We start from the raw sequence: 24,990 nt of genomic DNA, 5'->3' as shown, positions 1-24,990 counted from the left end.
GGTTCATTGAGAAAATGTTTGTTGTTCAATAATAACATTATTCCTCAAAAATACAACTTGCCTAATAATTCTGCACTCCCTGTATATTTTACACAGGGCTCTGTATTATCACAGCAGGACTACTGGTGTACATGGAATGATCAGCAGATGAATAACAAGAGACATGAAGACCTAGTTACCACCGTGAGGTAGCTGATGAACTGGTGATGAATGGAGGGATGAGTTGGTCTTAAATGTCATCCTGCTGATTGGCGCTGATGGGTTACAGGTGGAAGATGCAGGTGTGGAACCTTCACGGATGGACACAGCAAAACAGGAACCAAGCTGAAAAACACCAGACACTCGTTTGGATCATAACACCTTTAAACATGCACTATGCCTGGTAGGACAGGGGAAAGGCTCTGAAAATCATGCCCAGAAATTTGTATAATATTTGGATATGTTCTACAAAACAACTTTGCTTATTGAGACACTGAACGCTTGTACTTTTCAGTTCCTCCTAACATAATATAGAGTAACCCTGATAAATGTTCTCTAGCAGTTTCTGGCCTACAAGTAAAAAATAAAAATGTAAAGAAGTCACCTTGTGTAGTGGCTTTCTTAATTTCTTCTTGGAGTTGTCTATTTTTCTTATATTTTAAAAAAACACTCTGGATGGATGAGACTGTTTTATGCATCGGTTTGTGCAACAACGATGGTAAAACCATCGTGTCGCACCATATCCTTTTGAGGCTTTTCAAAATAAAACATTGAATAACTATACATGGAGCTAACACCTTGGATGTATCTAGCTGCAGACCTTGTTTATTGAGCTGTAAGTAAGGAAGTAAAATAAGTTGATACTATGAGCTGAGCTGCCCTCGCCCATTGTTTTCAATGAAGTAGTATCTCAGGATTGACGATGCGTCAGGTGTCAGCGTGGTAACTACTGTCAATGAAGAGTCTCCTCTGTCCAGAGTCAGGATCAGTATAACATGTGAGGTTGTAAGAGCTGAGGGTATAAGCAAAACTGTCAATTTACTAGTTGTCTACATCCCTACTCTCAACCTATGGTCACGAGCTTTGAGTAGTGACCGAAAGAACGAGACTGCAGAAATAAGCTTTTTGTGAAAGGTGGTTGGCCTCTCCCTTACAAATAGGAAGAGGAGTTCAGTCACTTGAGAGGGGCTCACAGTCTGACCACAAAAAACGTTGTGTGCTCCTTCCTGCTGCAGGCTGAGGTCTGTTGTTGTGTTTGTGAGAGGAATACTTTTCCTCAGAAACAATAAAGAAAAACAGTCAAAGACAAGAAAGGTCACCCCATGTGTTTCTGATCTGCCTCAGCTGGAATCATCAGCACTGCTTCCATCAGTCAGCTCATGTCATTTTCTTCCACAGAAAACTCTCTGATCTCCTTCAGCAGGTTGGTAGTGAGCTGATATGTATGCTCTGGATTAGACCTCATACGCTGATTTTCATGTCTCATAATGCTGTGTGATGCACATTTGGTCTGTTATCAATGCCTCAATTTGCTCCTTGACTGTAATTATAATAAAATCCTTGTTACTTCTCTTATTGTCGGCCACATATCTTATCTGCTGTTTTTTATACACTAAGTTGTGAATCATGAAAGTCCTGCAACAAACAGTCAGAGATGGATTTGAATCAAGTGAATCGTGTTGGTTTTAGGTCAGCAGATCTCCAGGAAATTTGTATTATTGAAAACATTAACTATTATATCAAATACGACTTTTGTGTCAAGGCAGTTACGACACATCACAAAATGACCATCACACACATGAAAATATATTTTATTGAACAGTGTTTTCAAAACTACAGAAATAATCAAACTTCTACACTCTGCACCATAATGAAGTATATTATACTTAATAAGACCAGATTATTGCAGTGCATCCAATTTTATTGTGTTTTTATATAATATTTGTTATTTATAAGTAGATTTTTCTTATTGAAAAACATGCAACAAATTCCTTTCTCAATGTTTTTTCGGGTCATGAACGGATTAATGGCATTTCAATTCATGTCAGTGGGGAAAATTGCTTTGACATACGAATGATTTGACTTATTAGCTCCGTCACGAAACAAATTAAAGTCGTGAGACAAGGCACCACTGTATATAATAAGAAAGACTGAAAAAATTATTGTTAGAAAACAACAACAGAATAAACACTGAACCCGGTTTTTCTCATTGCACCTGTCTCTTCGTGAGGGAGATGTGTAATGCCAAGGATCAGAGTTGTACGTGTCCAGGACGACAGAGTCACCATTTTCCCTGCTCTCTGGGATATTGACCACAACATAACTTTGTGTGTTGCTTCTTGGTGCTGGCTGACGTCTGTTGTTGCGTTTGTGAGAGGAATACTTTTCTGGGATCACAATAAACAACAACAGTCCAACACAAGCGAGGTCCCCCCACATGTTTCTTATCTCTGATAGCTGGGAGTCATGAACTCTGTTTCTGAGAGCCAGTGAGTTGATGTTATTGAGATGCAAGGAAAACTTTCTCAACACTCTTAGAAGGCAGGTAGTGACCCGATATGTATGTTGTGGATCATACTCTGTCCCTCGAGCTTCATATGGCTCATAATGCTGTGTGATATAGACTTGGTCTATTGTCCGTACTGCGTTGCGCCCCCTGACTCTAATTATAATGCGAGCCCTGTTACTTTCCTCAATGTCCGACTCCACGACATAATCTGGAAGTTCCAGTGATGCATCTTGGTAGATGTTACCGACAGTGTAGTATCGGTATCCCCTGGGCAGTGGGTCTAACAGCTGTTCATCGTTGCGATAATGATGTGAGCCATAATCACCACGGTTTGGGTCAAAGGTCAGCAGGATGATGTTGTTATTGTCAAAGTCAACTGTGGTTGCAAACCAGTGGAGCAAGCAGAGGCTGTACTCGGGCACAGACTGGCCAAAGCCTACTGACCTCAGATCAGTGATTGAGTTGAGCGCTCGTCTTACAGCTGACACAGAGCTGAAGGTCAGGAGGAGAGCCACACAGCAGCTCATCATTCTTCCAAACATCTTCATCCTGTAGAGATTTAAGAAGTCACTGTTTTTATTGTTCATACTTTATATTCTGACATTCGTTACATGTTTTTTTTACCAGTGAAACATCAAATGACTATGTGTTGACTGCAAAAAGTGATTAACAGATTATTAATGATTAAGACAGCTTTAAATTTATTCCCAGTTTATAATTTGATAGTCATTCAGCCACACAAACACTGAAACAGGTTGTACTTGTTTGTCTCCTCTCTAGTTAATACCATCTATTATGGGTTGGAATTGCATTTTAAAATTTAGCTTTCTTCAGTTGAAATCAAAAGTTACTTTTTTAATATTAGAGTTTACTTTTAATTAAGAGGGTGTTAAGAGAGGCTTGTTAGTGAGAAATGTTGTTTTCTCAAACAGCTTTAACTTTGTGACATAAAGAGAGAAAATCACACTAATAACTTGTATCTGTAACTTGTTGGCTGAAGCCTCCTGTCAGCTTCAGATAAATAACAGGGAAGGATCGCTCAACACTCAGTTTACAGAGGATTAATTAAACAAAGCAAACTAAGTAATTCTTTAACAAAGAGGTGAAGCATATTTTATAGCCATGACCAAACATGCTTTTATTTTCCCCACTTATTCATTACACTTTTGTTAACCCAGAGTTTTACTTATTTATGTTGTCAGGTTTGGCTCTGGTTTCATGATATTCGCCTCTCCCTTTCTCAGAAAGTTAAACTAATTATATTGTTTAAAACTGTAATACTGCAGATGAATAGATCATTTTTATGTGAATGAGTGTGCTTGTAATTTAAGAGAAGGTGGACTGAGTGCAATGTAATTGACTCCATGTTAAACCCACTTCATTGTATCTTTAAATGTAGAATAAATGCTGCATTAGAGACGAAGGTAAAGTCATGTGAGTGACAGTAAGTAAAAATGAATCCACCAGGAAATGAGAGAACGTACCTGTGTAAGTCTGCTGCTGCTGTTTGTGTGAGGACAGTCGTAGCTCCCTTTATGTTTTGCGTTTCCTGGTAAATGAAACCAGAGCAATAAGCTCCGCTAATCGTCAAGAGGAAGTTTGATAATCCAGCTATTTAGATGAGGCTATCAAAGAGCAACACCAGTAGTAGTTTAGCAGTCACATAAATGCAAATTATTGATCTTTTTACGAGCAGGTTTAGGTCCAAAGTTTGAATATGGACGTGTCTGCCGGACTGCAGGGTGAGAGATTGCAGTAGTGTCTGTAATCTAGAAGCTGGTTACAAATGAATTTCAAATAGTGTACAGATGTTTTTAATGGCAGCGTTTTCTTGTATGATTTGTTTGGTAATTCAGGTTTTCATCGTTTAAAGGTGTTCTATCATTGCTGTCATCATATAATCTTATATCTTTCTGCCGTCATATGTAGAAAGATGTGATTGTGTTACAACTCAAACTTTTTCCCCCCAAAGATTTATTTATTGCTTTTCCAAAAGTATTTTAAACAAGGAAGACAGAGAAAAATAAAATAAAATAAAGGAGGAAATTGATAAAAATACAACTCAAACTTTTAGTTTCATTATATCAAACTTCAACTAAAAGTTTGCGTCATTTTTTATTTGAATGTTTTTACTAAAACATCAGAGGTCAGAGGTCACATTTTCTAGAAGTCTTGTAAATGCAATGACTAATTCCACTAGGATTTTATCATTGATACCAGGAGGCTAAGAGGTAACGCTAGCTGCCGCCAGTAGTTTTCCTTTAAAAAAAAAGGTCCTTCTTTTATCAAACTAACTTTATGCGCTGCCCATCCACTGCAGCCTACTCAGCAGTGATTTAAGATGTCTTTCAGTCCTGTCTTTGATTAAATATTATTCATGAGCTCCACTGTTTCACTGGACTGCACTCTTTAGACGGAAAAAACAAACGAACCTGTGACGCACAATACCCACAATGAATCTATATTCTACGATCATCATGTTTCTGTGCTTTTAAAGTCCTTCAACAGCTGCAAGGAACACTGTCAGTAATTCTGCCCTATAGAAATCGTGTCAGCAGGGTTAAGTAAACTGGATTTGCCTGCACCAGCTGGTCCACTGAGTTCTTTTTTCTTCTTCTAAGAAATCTGTGAGACATAAAGGAAAAAATGTAAATGTTGGCATAGATGTATTTAAATGAATGTCTACAATAGACCAATGAGTCAGAAGTCAATACTTTAGTAGTGAGTGACGCCATAGAGCTTTATTAAGGACTAAAAAAGGCCTCTATGTTGTTATATCAATCCACCTTTAATACTTAACCATGACATCATAAAGGAGGAGGAGTTTACTTTCCAGGCATTTGCTCTTTGTTTACTTGCTGTTCAAAGTCAACAAAGATCTCAGAGTCAGTGTGTCTGAAGCTGTCAAAATAATGTTACAGGATTAAACCTGATCTGTACGGTGGCCACTAGAGACAAAGCACACACAAACTCCAAAACACATGCAAATTCCAAAACACAACGGAAGTGCTCCAGGACGCTAGGGGCAGTGTTGAGCTCGATTTGCAAAATAAACGGCAAGTTTGTTGCAAACATGGGCTGTATAGGACGCTCTAGTCTCCGTTGCGCTTCCCAGGTTGCCTAGCAACCATGATACTAACCGCTGGAAACCTGTCATACAACTTTGTTTGACAGAAATGAAGGAGAACATCTTTTGTTCATTTGTTTGTTTGTTTCTACAAGAGCTTTGTGTGATTTGATAAGTATCTGAGGCTGAGACCACAGGACAGTTTGCACGTGTTTTGGAGTTTGCACGTGTTTTGGAGTTTGTACATGCTTTGTCTCTAGGGGCCACCGTAGTACCATAACCTCATGAAACATCTCCAAGCAGTAAAGTTTTACAGTCTCTGTAGATCAGGGGTGTCAAACATAAAGCCCAGCTAGGACTCCACTACAGCCCAATGAATTTTTACCTTTTAAGCATGTTTTAATTAGATAGGTCAGAAGGTCGAGTGGTTGCCACATGATCAGAAGGTCGGGGGTTCGAATCCACTGAACGGCTACCCTGAGGTACCCCTGAGCAAGATACCGTCCCTACACACTGCTCCCTGCGTGCCTGCCCACTGCTTCACTGAGTGAATGAGTAAAATGGGGAAAAGTAATTTCCCCACGGGGATCAATACAGCACACATTATTATTTAATTATCTGCTATAGAAATTCATCTTTTCCCTCCCAAAACTGATTCTGTTTATTTGCTTTTAAACACTGACAAAATGTTAGTTAAGATAAGATAAGATAAGATAACCTTTATTAGTCCCACACGTGGGAAATTTGTTTTGTCACAGCAGGAAGTGGACAGTGCAAAAGTTATGACGCAAAAATTAGAATACAATAAGAATAAATACAGTACACAGCTGTACAGAATAGAATAAAATAATATACTATATACAGTAGAATAAAATAGAATAAAAATATACAATAAGATAAAAATAGAATACGAATGCTATATACAACTGAGTAAAAATACAACGATGCCAGAAAGGATTATTGCACTTAGTGTTATTGCACATGTGTGGATGTGTGTGTTTGTTCAGTTAAAGTCTTTATTATGGAGTCTGACAGCAGTGGGGAGGAAAGACCTGCGAAATCTCTCCGTCCCACACCGTGGGTGCCGCAGTCTCCCACTGAAGGAGCTGCTCAGTGCTGTCACAGTCTGCTGCATGGGGTGGGAGACGTTGTCCAACAGGGATGACAGCTTAGCCGCCATTCTCCTGTCACTCACCACCTCCACTGGGTCCAGAGGGCATCCTAGAACAGAGCTGGCCCTTCGGATCACCCTGTTCAGTCTCTTCCTGTCCCCAGCAGAGATGCTGCCGCCCCAGCAGACCACGCCATAAAAGATAGCAGAAGCCACCACAGAGTCATAGAAGGTCTTCAGGAGTGGGCCCTCCACCCCAAACGACCTGAGTCTCCGCAGCAGGTACAACCTGCTCTGCCCTTTCCTGTAGAGGGCGTCTGAGTTATGAGTCCAGTCCAGTCTGTTGTTCAGATGAACACCAAGGTACCTGTAGCTGTCCACAGCCTCAATGTCCATACCCTGGATGTTCAGTGGTTGCAGTGGAGAATGCTTGTGCCTGCGGAAGTCTACCACCAGCTCCTTGGTTTTACTGGCGTTGATCTGGAGCTGGTGGTAGACTTCCGCAGGCACAAGCATTCTCCACTGCAACCACTGAACATCCAGGGTATGGACATTGAGGCTGTGGACAGCTACAGGTACCTTGGTGTTCATCTGAACAACAGACTTAGTTAGTTAGTTTGTTTGTTGCAATAATATCGTATCATGAGAGACCTATTGTGATGTCGTATTGTGGGGTGTCTGGTGATTCCCACATCTACTTACCAGAGTGTCTTCTAATAAAGAAGGTTAGAAATGAAGCTTTGAAACTTTGAATACTTAGTATTTAGAGAATTCAGTCAGCTCTTATTATGACACCAAAAGGGGGCAGATCTAGAGAAACTTTCTTAGGGTGGCAAATGGAGAAATCAAGTAGGGTGGCAAAATCAAAGCCTTTTTTCTGTTTTTTTTTACACATATTCAGGTGTTACATTCTGTAATATGCGAGGTTTCAGACGTCACCAGTGATCCCACTCTCCCTGCTTTACAGAGAGCGCAGTCTGCCTTTTCGACTCGCTGTGAATGCCTACTAGTTAAACTGTGTGTGCAAAGCCGAGGTTAGCTGAGTAGGGTTTGTCGTATTGAGTTACTCTTCCTCCCTTCCTCAAGCCTCATTTACTTATCTAAAATGCCCTTTGTGTGTGTATGTGACGTTGCCCATTGGCTTGCTGTGCGCAGCCCTCATGGTTTTCAGTTATACAATTGGTAATACAATCCCTGTTTCTGTTAGATTCCTGTGTAAGAGCTGTTACTCTCCCCCTGGCCTCTAGCAGAGGGGGTCGTAACAGTCTAAATGTGCAGAAAGCATTTGTAGAACTTGAACCTAAATGAAAGTAAGAATGAGCCAGCAAAAGAGTCCAGGGTCAGAGATGTAGTAGAGTCTCCAATGTCGAAGCTTATGAATAAATTTAAAATAGAGTGTACATGTTTTTAATGGCAGTGTTTTCTTGTACGATTTGTTTGGTAATTCAGGTTTTATTTAATCCATTTAATGTTGTTCTATAGTTACCATCATACTATAAAACTTTTGAGATCATTCATATGTAGAAAGATGTGATTGTGTTACAACTCAACCCTTTTTTTATTGTCATCATTTATCAAACTAAGATATTTTATGGCAGAACTTCAAACACTCCACATGCACCCGATACTGATTGTCTTCCAGCTATCATTTTGATTAAATATTAGTCATACACTGCACAAAAACCCTTTGATGCACTTACTGTAATGCCCACAATGAATCTATGCTTCTTTAATCATCACATCTCTGTGTTTTGAAAGTCCTTCGACAGCTGCAAGGAACAATGTCAGTATTTCTGTCTTCTAGAAATTATGTCATCAGGGTTGAATAAACTGGATTTGCCTGCACCAGCTGGTCCTCTGAGTCCATTTGTTTGTTCTATGAAATCTGTGAGACACAAAGAAAACAATGCAAATGTTGGCATAGACGTATTTAAATGAATGTCTACATTAGACCAATGAGTCAAAGTCAATACTTTAGCAGTGAGAGATGCCATAGAGCTTTGTTAAGGACTAAAATAGTTCTTTCTTTTGTTATATGAATCCACCTTTAATTGTGCAGCATCACACAATTGCGAGGACGAGTTCGTTTTCCAGGTATTTGCTGTTTGCTTACTTGCTGTTGAAAGTCATCAAAGAGCTCAGAGTCAGGGTGTTACTAAGCACAGCATCTGAAATAATGTTACAGGATTAAACCTTGTTTAACCGTGAAACTTCACTGTAGGTCACTGTAGGTCACTGTAGGTCAGCTTTTCTGTTATTTAATTATCTGCTATAGAAATTCGTCTTTTTCCCCAAGAAATTTGATTCTGTTTTTTGTTTTTAAGCATTGACAAAATGTTAGTTAGTTTCTTTGTACTGTATGTGGCAGACAATGGGAGAAGTAATGGGACTCAAATTATAATTAGAGTCAGGGAGCAGAATGATGTATGATAATAGACCAAGTGTATATCACACAGCATTATGAAACATCTGAAAATTAGGGCACGAGGTATAATCCAGAACATACCAGGTGACTACCAACCTGCTGATCAGAGAGTTTTCTGTGCAAGAAAATGACATAAGCTGACGGTTTAGAAGCAGTGCTGATGATTCCCAACTACTGTCATGGTTTTCTGCGTGGCAGGCAGAATGTAGGACTCGAACACAGAGTAAACTTAAAACAGCAGCTTTACTGCTGGAAAAAGTCTTACACAGAAAACAGAAAACAAACCCAAAAACAAGAAACTCATAACCAAAAAATAAGAAACTGAACTGGGAACAGAGAACTCGGAAATACAAGGAGTACGACAGAAACACACAGCGATGAGGGTGTATGATTGTTAACGAAGGGATAGAGGACAGAGGAAAACACGGGGCTCAAATACACAAGGAAGCAACGAGGGAATGGGAAACTGGAGGGAAACACAGCTGGGACTAATCTGACATAACAAGACAAAGGAGAAGTAAAACTCAACACACTGAACACAGAACAAGAGACTATCAAAGTAGAACAAAACAGGCACGGAGACGCAGACTTGACAAGGAGGCACAGCTGACTGGGAAAAAAGAGCGAACATAGAGACCGGGGTGACTAGACATGACACGTGGGACACGGGAACAGAAACTAAACAAAAAGATGAAAATAGAGGGAGGGAGAACTAAGATTGCTGAGAGCTTGAAAAATAAGAATAACCAAAACCAAGAGCAACAGTAATCAAAGAATATTAAACCAAAAACACAAACACTGGATCATGAGACCCATTTCCATGACAACTATGACAAATAAGAAACATGTGGGGTGACTGGTCCTGATTCAGGACAGAGAAGAGACTTCATTGGTTGCTGTGCTGGCACACTCGCACCTGACCCAACATCAGGCCCAGAAAATGGGCAGATTCACTTAAGTTGCAGCTCGTTACCTGTTTCAAAGGGATCAAGTGTTGTTTTTTACACATATATAACTTGGCTGCATAAATAACTGGAAGCTGAAACTACAATATAGAGAATCAGCCCAATTAAAAAGCCCTGCAATTACATATACTCAAGGTTATGTTTTTATTGTAAATGAAAGGAAATAATCAGGAAATGAGTGTTTAGCAGTCATAATAAGAGCTGACTGAATTCTTTAAATACTAAGTAAAACTGCTTCAAAGCTTCCTTTGTAACCTTCTTAACTAGAACATAGTCTGGTTAGTAAATGTGGGAATCAATAGACACCCCACAATACGACATCTCACTGTCACTCATGATACAGTATTATTGAAACAACATACAGTGGGGCAAAAAAGTATTTAGTCAGCCACCGATTGTGCAAGTTCCCCCACCTAAAATGATGACAGAGGTCAGTAATTTGCACCAGAGGTACACTTCAACTGTGAGAGACAGAATGTGAAAAAAAAATCCATGAATCCACATGGTAGGATTTGTAAAGAATTTATTCGTAAATCAGGGTGGAAAATAAGTATTTGGTCAATAACAAAAATACAACTCAATACTTTGTAACATAACCTTTGTTGGCAATAACAGAGGTCAAACGTTTACTATAGGTCTTTACCAGGTTTGCACACACAGTAGCTGGTATTTTGGCCCATTCCTCCATGCAGATCTTCTCGAGAGCAGTGATGTTTTGGGGCTGTCGCCGAGCAACACGGACTTTCAACTCCCGCCACAGATTTTCTATGGGGTTGAGGTCTGGAGACTGGCTAGGCCACTCCAGGACTTTCAAATGCTTCTTACGGAGCCACTCCTTTGTTGCCCGGGCGGTGTGTTTTGGATCATTGTCATGTTGGAAGACCCAGCCTCGTTTCATCTTCAAAATTCTCACTGATGGAAGGAGGTTTTGGCTCAAAATCTCACGATACACGGCCCCATTCATTCTGTCCTTAACACGGATCAGTCGTCCTGTCCCCTTGGCAGAAAAACAGCCCCATAGCATGATGTTTCCACCCCCATGCTTCACAGTAGGTATGGTGTTCTTGGGATGCAACTCAGTATTCTTCTTCCTCCAAACACGACGAGTTGAGTTTATACCAAAAAGTTCTACTTTGGTTTCATCTGACCACATGACATTCTCCCAATCCTCTGCTGTATCATCCATGTGCTCTCTGGCAAACTTCAGACGGGCCTGGACATGCACTGGCTTCAGCAGCGGAACACGTCTGGCACTGCGGGATTTGATTCCCTGCCGTTGTAGTGTGTTACTGATGGTGACCTTTGTTACTTTGGTCCCAGCTCTCTGCAGGTCATTCACCAGGTCCCCCCGTGTGGTTCTGGGATCTTTGCTCACCGTTCTCATGATCATTTTGACCCCACAGGATGAGATCTTGCGTGGAGCCCCCGGATCGTGGGAGATTATCAGTGGTCTTGTATGTCTTCCATTTTCTGATGATTGCTCCCACAGTTGATTTTTTTCACACCAAGCTGCTTGCCTATTGTAGATTCACTCTTCCCAGTCTGGTGCAGGTCTACAATACTTTTCCTGGTGTCCTTCGAAAGCTCTTTGGTCTTGGCCATGGCGGAGTTTGGAGTCTGACTGTTTGAGGCTGTGGACAGGTGTCTTTTATACAGATGATGAGTTCAAACAGGTGCCATTCATACAGGTAACGAGTGGGGGACAGAAAAGCTTCTTACAGAAGACGTTACAGGTCTGTGAGAGCCAGAGATTTTCCATGTTTGAGGTGACCAAATACTTATTTTCCACCCTGATTTACGAATAAATTCTTTACAAATCCTACCATGTGGATTCATGGATTTTTTTTTCACATTCTGTCTCTCACAGTTGAAGTGTACCTCTGGTGCAAATTACTGACCTCTGTCATCATTTTAAGTGGGGGAACTTGCACAATCGGTGGCTGACTAAATACTTTTTTGCCCCACTGTATATTATCTGCTGTTTGTTATACACTATGTTGTGAAACATGAAAGACCTGCAACAAACAGTCCCAGATGAATTTGAATCAAGTGAACTGTGTTGGTTTTATGTCAGCAGGTCTCTGGGAAACTTAATTTGTATTACTGAAAAAATAAACTAATATATAAAATACAACACAGAGAGACTGAGGAGGAGCTTCTTCCCGCAGGCGATACGGTCTCTCAATCACACCACCACACAGTACTGACCCACACATACAGTTCTTACACACACACTGGACTTTCTGGACTTTGGTTTTGCACAACACTGGTCACTATATTCTTCATTTCCGGTTAATACTTGTACAGCTGCTGTTATTGTGTATATATTTATTTATATTTCTTCATACATTCTTATATAGTTCTATATTGTGTATTTTGTTGTACAGTTATTTTATTTTCAACTTTAATTTATATATTTATCTTTATCTTATTCTTCCCAGTTAAATTTACCCTTCATTCTAATTTGTGTTGTACAGTTATTTCATTTTTAACCTTAATTTATATTTTATTCCTTCCTAGTTAAATTTACCCTTTTTAATTTTTCATATTTATTTCCTATCTTATTCATAGCCTTTTCCTTTTTTGTTTTCTTTAGGTCACGAGCAGTTGTCCAAGCATTTCACTACATATCGTACTGTGTATGACTGTGTACGTGACAAATAAAATTTGAATTTGAATTTGAATTTGAATTTGAAAATATGACTTTTAGTCAAGACAGTTACGACACATCACACACGTGAAAATATATTTTATTGAACAGCGTTTTCAAGATTACAGAAAGAACACAAACCCATCAGTGAAACAGACTCTCAATCAACACGTGTCATTTATCCATCAGAGTAATTGTGCATTCTCCTCAAACGAGCCACACTGATTCACAAACTGTTGTTTTGTAAATTCAGTTCAATTCAATTTTATTTATTCAGCGCCAAATCACAACAACAGTCGCCTCAAGCTCCATAAAACTGTTATTAAACACTTTCTTGTTGTTTCTTGTTGTTTCTTGGCAGTTTTAATAGGAAAATGCGGCACAGGCATCTGAGTGTTTCAGGTTTTCAGTCCAAGCAAGCAAACATCACTTCACTGTAATATTCTGACGACTTCTTCAGCTCCTGGTGATCATGTGTTGATCACTGACAGTTTGTACAACTTTTTACTACGTATACCTACTATACCCCTGCAGTTTTAGGTATAAGTGGTTGTAATTTGTTTTTCTTTTATCCCACACAAAATTCAACATGCGACGAATAAACACGTTTTAGGAAATATCATGAAATGCGAGATGCTGTGATTTTATTTGAAATGTTCCATGTTTTTAAAAATAGAATTTGATAAAACTAGTGAAGATCTGAGGCAGTTTGTTCAAGCAGTGGGCAGAAACTAAATGTCACATCATCCTCTTTATTTTCACATCAAGGCAACACAAAGTGACCCGCTCTACTGCAAGAAAAGCATTGCAGTAGTCAACCCATAAAGAAATCCATGAATCAGCTTTGTCAATAGAGACAAAATGTAAACAATCCCCACCTTCTAAGTTTGATTTAAATGGTCTAAGAATGATTCCTGTGAGATGATAATGCCATATTATGATCAAAAGTACTGAATATTGTGGTAAGAAGTAGCATTACTATACCAAATATAATTTCACACCTTTCATGAGAGCAGCTTCTGTGCTGTGACACTGATGAAAGCCTGATTGGAAGATTTCATGGTAGCTATTAATATTCAGGTACTCACTAATTTGGTTTTCAACTATCTGAAGAATAAATAGAGACCAAGAATAAAGTGAATAATTATTATACTGTCTTATAATGTAAAAATATGTAAATTTCTGTCTTTTTCACAAGGGAAAATACCAGGAAAAAGGCTGCAGGGGCTAAGTGACTGAGGGGAAAAAGTCTGGCAGGACATGAAGAACAAGATGAACGATGCCACACAGTTTGCTCAAGGGTTTTGCAATAAGTGGCAAAACAGAAAAGCTCAATTCAATATGAGTGTTGACATTGAGTTTAGTTGAATTACTATTTACGTGAGTATGACAGATACAGAAGACCAAAAACAAGTGAAGCAACAATCACAACAGCACAGATGAAACAATAAACACAAGTGTTGTTGTCCTGAGATTGGAAATGCAAATTAGAGTTGTACCTTTCTGAAAAGAAAAAATCATTGTTTTGATGGCTCTGTGAACTCTGGAGCACATCATGCGGACGTCTGTTGTACTCGTGAGAGGAATAGTTCTCCTGGACTACTCTGCGAGACTGTAAGTTGATGTTATCACGGTCCAAGGAAAACCTTCTCAACTCTGTTAACAGGTCAGTGGTGACCTCATATGTATGTTGTGGATCATACGCTGTCTGTCGATCTTCATAGGTCTCATAATGCTGTGTGATATAGACTCGGTCTATTATCTGTGAAGTTCGCCATCCCACATTCTGCTCCCTGACTCTGATTATGATCCGAGCCCTGTTGCCGTACTCGTGCTCTGATTGGAAGACATGATGTGGAAGTCGCAACGATCCTTCTCGATGGATATTACCAAGACTGTAGTACTGATATCCCCACGGCGGTGGCTCTAACAGCTTTTCCTTGTTGCGATAATGATGTGAGCCATAATCACCACTATTTGGGCCAAAGGTCAGACTTATGTCACCATTCATGTTGATGTCAACTGCATTGGCAAACCAGTGGAGCAACCGGAAGCTGTGCTCATTCACGGACTGGCCAAAGCCTACTGACCTCAGATCAGTGATTGAGTTGAGCGCTCGTCCTACAGCTGACACAGAGCTGAAGGTCAGGAGGAGAGCCACACAGCAGCTCATCATTCTTCCAAACATCTTCATCCTGTGGAGATTTAAGAAGTCACTGTTTTTATTGTTCATGCATACTTTATATTCTGACATTCATTACATGATTTTCACCAGTGATGAATCTAATGATTATGTCATGACTGCATATTAACAGATGTTAATGATTAAGACAGCTTTTAATGTACTCCTAGTTTATAATTTGATAGCCATTCAGCCACACAAACTCTGAAACAGGTTTTACTTGTTTTTCTCCTCTCTGGTTTATACCATCTATTATGGGTTCGAATTGCATTTTAAAATTTTGCTTTCTTCAACTGAAATCAAAAGTTACTTTTTTGATTAATTGTTACGAGAGGCTTGTTAGTGAGAAATGTTGTTTTCTCAAACAGCTTTAACTTTGTGACATAAAGAGAGAAAATCACACTAATAACTTGTATCTGTAACTTGTTGGCTGAAGCCTCCTGTCAGCTTCAGATAAATAACAGGGAAGGATCTATCTATCTATCTATCTATCTATCTATCTATCTATCTATCTATCTATCTATCTATCTATCTATCTATCTATCTATCTATCTATCTATCTATCTATCTATCTATCTATCTATCTATCTATCTATCTATCTATCTATCTATCTATCTATCTATCTATCTATCTATCTATTGAAACAACTACATATTTGAGTGCTTTTTCATTCATCTTTTTATTTTTTCCCACTTAGCCATTACACTTCTGTTAACCCATAATTTTCTTTATTTATGTTGTCAGGTGGTTTCATGATACTCACCTCTCCATGTGTCAGAAAGTTAAACCAATAACATCAAAACTAGATCATTTTGCACTTGAATGAGTATGCTTCCAATTTAAGAGAAGGCGGACAAAGTACAATCCATTTCATCGTATCTTTAAATATTTTGTCATTGGTAGAATAAATGGAGCATTAGAAAACAGGGTAAAGTCATGTGAGTGAAAATAAATTGGAATGAATTCCCCAGAAAATGAGAGAACTTACCTGTGTAAGCCTGCTGCTGCTGCTGTTTGTGTGAGGACAGTCGTAGCTCCCTGTATGTTTTGCTTTTCCTGGTAAGTGAAACCAGACCAACAAGTTCTGCTAGTTGATAAGATGAAGTCTGATAATCCAACTATTTGGATGAGGCTGTAAAAGAGGAACACCATCATGGATTTAAGTGTTTCTAGTTTAACAGTTCTTTTCTAATTTAAAAAAACAAACAAACTGTGATGCACTTACTGTAATGCCGACAGTGAACCTATGCTTCTACGATCACCACGCCTCTGTGTTTTGAAAGTTCTTGGACAGCTGTGTGGAACTCTGCCAGGGGTCAGCCAGTTCAACCAGTATTTCCGCCTTCTTTGAATCATTTAAGACAGATTAAGTAAACTGGATTTGCCTGCACCAGGTGGTCCAGTCACTCTATTTGTTTGTTCTAAGAAATCTGTGAGACACCAAGAAAACAATGCAAATCTTGGCATAGATGTATTTAAATGTATGTCTACATTAAATCAATCAGTCAAAGTCAAAACTTTAGCAGTGACTGATGTCATAGAGCTTTATTAAGGACTAAAATAGTTTTTTCTTTTGTTATACTGATTCATCTTTAAACTGACACCATAAGGGAGGAGGAGTTCGTTTTCCAGGTATTTGCTCTTTGCTTACTTGCTGGTCAAAATCTTCAAAGGGGCCAGAGTCAGGGTGTCACAACGCACGGCCGCTGAAACTGTCAACATAATGTTACAGGATTAAACCTCTTCTAACCGTAAGCTTTACAACATTTCACGTGAAACATCTCCAAGCTGTAAAACTTTACAGTCAATGTAGATCAGGGGTGTCAAACACACAACCCAGCTAGGTCTCCATTATAGCGCACTGAATGGAAAATGTGAAGGACATGAATTTCTGCCTTTTGCATTTGATAAAGACCTCACCTGCGGGCATCCAAACTACAAAGTAATAAACAAAGTGAATAACAGGAACTTTTCATTCATCACACACTGACAAAATAATAGTTGTGTAAAATCTGAAATGCCCATGGTGTTGATTCACGATGTGCTCTGGCATCGGCATCGGTTGCTACTGACAACAAGAAATAAAACCAAGAGATTAATTTAGGATGGCACGTGCCACCCCTGAGGGTCCAGCCCTGCTGCCAAGCATTAGGAACCTTCCTAAATAAAATTGAGACTAGTTCGACAAATACAATAGCAACATAACCTTGAATGTTTGTAACTGCAGGCATTGTTTATGGGGCTGTTCAGAGTAAATAAATAATTTGATATTATATGCTGAGCTGCTCTAACCCATGATTCTTGATGAAGTAGTATGTGGGCACCGGTCAGGTGTCAGAAGTGTGCAGATGAAGCCTCGTAAAGCCTCATGAAACCTTAAAACTTTCAGTCCAGCTGGTTCAAAGTAAGTTTAATTTCTCGAGGCTTCATCTGACCACGCCCCCTGCTGGTCAAAACCTTTATTGTCATTTCAACCACCTGTGAGGCCTCGTGGCTGTTGAGCTCTATCAATGTCAAAAACCTGTCAGTAAGACTTCACTCAGTGTTTAAATAAATCCAACAGGATATGAGAAGTTTATGTTAAACCTGTTGTGGTGTTTTCAAAAGATGGGACAGTGACTGTGCTCATGAATATTGGGCTGATGGTATTTTCTTTCACATAATGGTGAGGAGGCAGGCGTGCACCAGTATCCCACAGCACAGACACTCATAGGTGATGTGTTGTGCCCCAGTTAATTGGCACACAATAAATACTTAAAAGTGTATTAATTTTGTTTCATTTAACTTAACAAAAAAAAAAAACCCAACTTGTGAATGTTTTAGTAGTAATGTTTATATGTAACATTCAGCTAAAAGTGTTTCCACCCAGGGGGAAACCCTTCTCCTTTCAGCTGGCTCTATAAAATCAAGCGCCTCTGTCTCACAGACGAAAACCCAACACGAACGCTAACACGCAAATTTATACATGTTCATAAATCACACCAATGCTCAGACCACCTTCTGAACCAGCGAGGTTTCAGACGTCACCAGTGACACCACTGCCCGTAAAGAAGAAGAGATGTTCATCCAGCTCCTTTGTCCATCATTCCACCCACTGGCAAACAAGATGGCATCACCACAGAGTCGGATGTTCATCCAGCTCTTTTTCTTTGTAGCAAATAAATTACACACAAATTAATCAAAAGTTTTGTTCAGAATTTTTATTTCCAGACCAAGTAGAGGAAAATATATATAATTTACATGTCTACAAATAAACACCTGCAAACATCTAAATGTGCAAAAAGTATTTGTAGACCTTAACAAACTGTTGAACCTGATTGAACAGAAGAATAAGTCAGCAAAACGTCTGTCAGTTAAATTGATGATTCCAACACAGGATGTGTCACAAGATGTTTGTTTCGCTAATATTTGGGTTGTTTGGGATACATACAGATAGATAGAACATGAAGAAAGCAGCAACATGCATTGAAAATAGAAAATGCGCACAAAAAACAGACAGAAACGGGAGCCAGTGTTGTTACAGAAGTGTAATAAATAAGATTCATGTAGATAAAAAACAAAAACAAATTAAGCTAAAAAGGAGAAAACAAGTTCACAAAGTCCTAAAGAGAAACCTTTGTTTCTCTTCTTGTTTTGTTTTGCATCTAAGTCTTTAAGGTTTTCAGTTCAAGCAAGGAAACACCATTTCAAAGTGTACAATGGAACAACTCCTGTTATTCAACTGGTTGTAACAAAATAGCTGACTGATTCTTAGGACATGGAGTTCTGGTTGTAATTTATTTTTCTTTTTATCACACACAATGTGAGATCAAACTAACTGGGTTTATTTACTATAAAATTAATAAACCCTTATTAAGGAAAGTCATGAAATATGAGATGATGTGGTGTGAAATTAAAAAATTTAGCTGATTATTAAAATAGAAATGGGGAAAGTTGGGGAACAAAAAATAAATCCATAAATTAGCAATTTCTCTCGAAAAAGCTGACTCACTTACAGCCTTAAATCAGGGTGTTATCTGCGTAGTTATGATAAGCCACCCTCTATTAAAGGAAGCATAGACAGAACAAAATTGGCTGAATAAAAACAAACTACATTTTCAACAATCTTATGGATACTTTGAAACCAATAATAGAGACAATAAATATTATAGTGTAAAATATACCAATTTCTCTGTTTTTTCAAGAAGGATTGACAACTTCAGTCTTCAGTGCTGCAGGGAAAATGTCAGGAAAAAGAGTTTAGGGGCTGAGCTTCTGAGGAAAAGAAAAAAGGGAGTGTATCAAGACTGCAGGAGGAAGACTGATGGCGAAACACGGTTTGCTCAAGGGTTTTGCAGTCAGTGGCAGTACACTGTAATAAAATGCTCTATTTAATCTGTGTGTTGACACTGATTGTAGTTAAATTAATATATAAGTGAGTATGCCAGATACAGAAGACAAAGATGACTGAAACACCAAACACAACACAGAAACACCTAACACAGGTGTTGTTGTCCTGCAAAGTAGAGTTGAAGCTTTCTGGGGAGACAAAAGCATTGTGTTGCCTGCTCTCTGTGATGTTGACCACAGTATCACTTAGTGTGTTGCTTCTCTGTGATGGCTGCCATCTGTTGTGTTTGTGAGAGGAATTGCTCTTCTGGATCACAATAAACAACAACAGTCCAAGACAAGCGAGGTCACCCCACGTGTTTCTCATCTCTGATAGCTGGGAGTCATCAGCGCTGCTTCTAAAGTGGTCTCTGAGAGACATCAGTAAATTGATGTCATTACTGTCCATGGAAAACTTGCTGATCGCTCTTAAGAGGTCAGCAGTGATCTCATATGTATATTGTGGATCATAATCTGTCCCTCGATGTTCAGATGTACCATAATGCTGTGTGATATAGACTCGGTCTATTATCTGTGAAGTTCGCCATCCATGGTTTGGCTCCCTGACTCTGATTATGATCCGAGCCCTGTTGCCGTACTCGTGCTCTAATTGGAAGACATGATGTGGAAGTCGCAACGATCCTTCTCGATGGATATTCCCAAGACTGTAGTACTGATATCCCCACGGCGGTGGCTCTAACAGCTGTTCATCGTTGCGATAATGATGTGAGCCATAATCACCACTATTTGGGTCAAAGATCAGACTTATGTCATCGTTTATGTCAATGTCAATTTCATTGGCAAACCAGTGGAGCAACCAGAGGCTCTGCTCAGGCACAGACTGGCCAAAGCCTACTGACCTCAGATCAGTGATTGAGTTGAGCTTTCGTCTTACAGCTGACACAGAGCTGAAGGTCAGGAGGAGAGCCACACAGCAGCTCATCATTCTTCCAAACATCTTCATCCTGTGGAGATTTAAGAAGTCACTGTTTTTATTGTTCATGCATACTTTATATTCTGACATTCATTACATGATTTTTTTTGACCAAGTGAAGCATCAAATGATTATGTGATGACTGCATATTGTGATTAATAGAATATTAATTATTAAGACAGCTTTAACTGTCTGTCCGTCCGTCCATGTATATACAGTGGGATGCAAAAGTTTGGGGAACCTTGTTAACCCTCTCAGGCTCAAATTAGTTTTTTTGTTGCGAATGCACAACCAAGTCCTGCAGTGGTACTTCTGAGTAAAAAAAACTCATAAAATATGTATGTGGGGTAATCAGGTTGTTAGTTTTTAACTGTTGCAAATCGGCAACGTCTGCCTTGAGAGGGTTAATAGTCATTATTTTCCTGTATAAATCGTTGGTTGTTACAATAAAAAATGTCAGTTAAATGTGTCATATAGGAGACACACACAGTGATATTTGAGAAGTGAAATGAAGTTTATTGGATTTACAGAAAGTGTGCAGTAATTGTTTAAACAAAATCGGGCAGGTGCATAAATTTGGGCACCAAAAAAAAGAAATAAAATCAATATTTAGTATCTATCTATCTATCTATCTATCTATCTATCTATCTATCTATCTATCTATCTATCTATCTATCTATCTATCTATCTATCTATCTATCTATCTATCTATCTATCTATCTATCTATCTATAATATATATGTATATGTGTGTGTATGTATGTATATGTGTGTGTATGTATGTATGTATACAGTGTATAAACATACTTTTGCACCAACACACATGTATACATGTCACTGTTATGAAAATAGTGGGTGAGAACTAGACTTGTAGTCAAGACCATCTAAACCAGCGGTCCCCAACCCCCGGGCCTCGGACCGGTACCGGTCCGTGAGTCGTTTGGTACCGGGCCGCGAGAGTTGAGGCTCAGGTGTGAAATGTATAGTTTTCAGGGTTTTTATCGGTTTTCAGCGTTATTTTGTTATCGGTTTTATCGGTTACTCGGTTTTCCTGGGTCTTTTCACGTGTGTTATGAATAAATTTTAATTTTTTCGGTACTGGTACTAGTTTTATTTTGTTGTATTTATCCGCAACACCTTAAAGGCCGGTCCGTGAAAATATTGTCGGGCATAAACCGGTCCGTGGCGCAAAAAAGGTTGGGGACCGCTGGCCTAAACCAAGATCAAGACGAGGACAGTCCAAGTCATGACCAAGACAAAGTCAAGACTGAGACCGAGACAAAAAAAGTCTTTAAACTGCACCCAGATGCTGCTTTGTTTACGGGTGTCAGGCATATTTATGTGTTTTTGCAATGCACTCGCACAGCCCTCCTCACCGCTGTCTACTGTCTCACTCACTTACTGAGAGGACAGCTCCACTCGACTGCCGCGTCTCTCTCTTTTTTTTTCTTTTCTGTATTTCCTTTCCAGGGCCTTTTTTTTAAACTTTAACTTTATTGAAATTATAAAGCGAACAGTCAGTCATTCTAGTTCAGTTTGTACAGTAGACATACAAGGCAAATAAGAGTAACAATATACAGTACAATGAAATAAGAAGGATAAATAAATAAAGAAAAAGAAAGGGGGGGGGGGGATGTGACAGACTTCATAACAACTTTGTACTTGAAAGTTGTGACAGCTCATTCGTTAAACATGTCTGAATGAATTTCAATCAATGATAAACCTTTTTTATTGGAAGTTAATTTAAGAGAGTTTAAGTAATATTCAATTTCAATCAAAAACAAATTAAATGATGGGGTTGAGTTTTGAAATTTACATTTATATATATGGAATTTCCCTAATAAGATAGAAAAATTGACAATGGCACATATTTTTTTTTCTTTAGTTTCAAAATAAGTGATAATGTTCTTCCCTTCAATTTTGATTTCGTATGTTGTCTTGCACAGTATATAATTTTCAAGCTCTCTCCAAAATGTAGCACTATATGAACAGCCATAAAACAAATGGGTAACACTTTCAAGTTCAGTTTTACAAAAGGTACATTTTCTATCAATGTCACAGAATCTTGAAATGTACGTGTTAGATGGATATATGTTATGTAATATTTTCAAATGTAATTCTCTAACTTTGTTTGTAATACAAAATCTAAAAGGAACAAGCCACGCTTTATCCCAGTTGATATTATCAAAAATAGCATTCCGAAAAAACTTCCCTCTTGGAGTTATTTTCTTCGCATTATACAAACATTCTCTAATATGTTTATTGGTCCATTTCTTGCTTAAGAAATCAATACCATTTATATAAAGAGTGTTAACGGATGCATGTGGTGTGTTCTGTGTTTTGTAGCTTTTCATCAACTCAGTCAGTCCACTGGGAACGGACTTTATTACAGAGCTAAAATCTTTAAATTTGATAGGGAATATTTTTTCTGTAATAAAGTCATTGTAACTAAGTAGCTGGCCTTCAGAGTCAAATAAGTCTTTTAAATATATTATATTTTTATCAATCCAATTCTGCAAATATAGTGATTTGTTCCTCTTAGTAATACATTCGTTATTCCAGATAATAGATCTATGTGGAGAAAAGTTATGTGAATAACATAATTTCCAAGCCAACAATGCCTGTTGATAAAATACAGACATTTTAACTGGTAACTTTGATATACTATAATTACAAGACAATAGGAACTGTAAACCTCCAACATTTCTAAAAATGTTATGTGGAATGAAATGCCATAATGATCCAGGAGATTTTAAGCATTCTTTTAGCCATTTCACCTTAAATGTATAGTTCAGGTCCATGAAGTCCAGAAGGCCAAAACCACCTTTATCTTTAGGTCCACAAAGCAATGATTTTTTTAGATGATGGTGCTTATTCTTCCATACAAAGTTAACAAATAAGCTATTAACATTTTTACATGTGGAATCATACACATTAAGGGAAAGAGCTGGATACACAAATCTGGAAACACCTTCAGCTTTAGTCAAAAGGATTCTACCAAAAATGGATAGGTCTCTTTGGAGCCATAAGTTCAATATAGTTTTAGTTTTTTCCATCTGTTCTGCCGTTTTTTCCACTATACTACAAAATGTATCATCATTCAATAAATTATTATTTAGCTTCCAAAAACCACGTAGTTTACTTTGACTTTGTTTATTGCCAACTAAGTGAATTGTGATCAATTTGTGATCAGTTAATGGAGCAAAATCATGAGAAGATTCTGAAACAAAATGTAAACATGAAGAAGATATTAACCACAAATCAATTCTGGATTGTAGAGATCTATTTGCATTGCTCCAGGTAAACTCTTTTGTATCAGAGTTGAAGAATCTCCATACATCTATAACTGCAAGTTGTTCACAGAAAAATGCAGTGCTTTTAAATTTTGAGTGTTGAGATGTTCTTATTGGCACTCTATCTATAAGATCGTCTGGAGCATCATTGTAATCTCCTCCAAGAATCATGTGGGCTCCTTTATATTTTGATTAAAAAAAAAAAAATCAAGTTTCTCAGATAATTGTATGCACATAGATTTGGCCTGAGTTGTGTTGTTATGACTGTATAAATTACAGACTATAAAGAAGGTGTTGTCCAATTTGAAAACCAGAATAATCCATCTGCCTTCACCTGAAGACTGCCGCGTCTCTCACCCTCTCTGTTTTTCACATAATGATATTATCATATCCTCGCATGTGATTGGCCACAATATGGAGGGATTGGAGCATAGCAGAGCCACTGTTTGTACTAATTACAAATTATTTGAATGTATTTAACTTTTTTATATTACACCCCCTGGCATATGTTAATTTATGTCTCGAACTCCTGTTAGCTTCGAGCTGGTGGGTAACAGACGTCTCCGAAAACGTCGGAGCACTTTTGCAAATATGTGATGTCTTGATAAACCGATCAGATATTTGATTTTTTACACGGCTACATTCACGCCTGAAAATATCTTAAACGTTTATCTCGCAAAAGTTCATCTTACTTTTTTCCCTCCTATGTCCCTTGCGGGGCTCCGTAGAAATCTCCCCTGTCATAAACTCCAGCGACTTAATATCATCGCCTTCCTCAGCTGTCGGTCCTTTCTTCGGCTCATATTTAGAGACGCGCTCGTAGCGTTACCCCGATGACCCGTTAGCAAGTTTGCCACTAGCGTCCTTAATCCAAAATATCCCAGGGAGCGATGATTTAAATTAAGCAGTGTTAACCGAGGTTGTTACTGGCCGTCCAGTGGCTCCGGACCGAAATCAAAACTGAAATCAAAACGCTGAAAACGGAAAAACTAGTCCAGTAGCGAAAGCAGTGCGTGCGGCACGACAACAAACAGGTGTCATGATACACACCTCTCCCTGTGCCAGAAAGTGAAACTATGACATTTTTCTAAATTGTAATTATACTACAGACTTATAGATCATTTTTCATGTGAATGAGTATGCTTGTAATTTAAGTGCAGTGTGATCCACTCCATGTTAAACCCACTTCATTGTATCTTTAAATATAGAATAAATTCTGCATTAGGGCAAAATCATGTGAGTGAAAGTAAGTGAAAAGGAATCCATGAGGAAATGAGAGAACTTACCTTTGTAAGTCTGCTGTTGTTTGTGTGAGGACAGTCGTAACTCCCTTTAAGTTTTGCTTTCCTGGTAAATGAAACCAGAGCAATAAGCTCCGCTAGTGGCGAAGATGAATGTTGACAATCCAGATATTTAGATGAGGCTATTAAAGAGCAACGCCATCATGGATTTAAGGGTTTCTAGTTTAACAGTCACGTGAAAGCAAATTATTGATCATTTTATGAGC

At 38.5% G+C, this 24,990-nt stretch overlaps 1 protein-coding gene across 4 annotated transcripts; it reads right to left on the bottom strand.

Annotated features, from left to right (window-relative positions):
- Positions 1–1,879: 1,879 nt before the first annotated feature.
- LOC113020897 (uncharacterized) lies at positions 1,880–24,990 on the bottom strand. 4 transcript variants are annotated; one of them, XR_003272243.1, is made up of 3 exons: positions 24,770–24,990; positions 20,118–20,222; positions 18,207–20,000 (listed from the first exon to the last, which is right to left on the bottom strand). XR_003272243.1 is itself a non-coding variant. In XM_026165199.1 (2 exons), exon 2 carries the CDS (start codon positions 3,034–3,036, stop codon positions 2,014–2,016), a length of 1,023 nt encoding a protein of 340 aa, XP_026020984.1. In that variant the 5' UTR covers position 3,037; positions 24,770–24,990; the 3' UTR covers positions 1,880–2,013. The 4 variants fall into 4 exon arrangements, 3 of the variants coding, with proteins under 3 accessions (XP_026020984.1, XP_026020983.1, XP_026020985.1); XM_026165199.1 differs by lacking the exons at positions 18,207–20,000; positions 20,118–20,222 and adding an exon at positions 1,880–3,037; XM_026165198.1 differs by lacking the exons at positions 18,207–20,000; positions 20,118–20,222; positions 24,770–24,990 and adding exons at positions 1,880–3,037; positions 3,973–4,141.

This window comes from Astatotilapia calliptera, chromosome 4 (assembly GCF_900246225.1).
Source record: "Astatotilapia calliptera chromosome 4, fAstCal1.2, whole genome shotgun sequence".
Taxonomy (NCBI): domain Eukaryota; kingdom Metazoa; phylum Chordata; class Actinopteri; order Cichliformes; family Cichlidae; genus Astatotilapia; species Astatotilapia calliptera.
This window is presented reverse-complemented; position numbering and strand designations above follow the sequence as displayed.

Excerpts from the sequence above, each read along its gene's own strand:
- LOC113020897 (XM_026165199.1), bottom strand. The coding sequence starts at position 3,036 with ATGAAGATGTTTGGAAGAATGATGAGCTGCTGTGTGGCTCTCCTCCTG.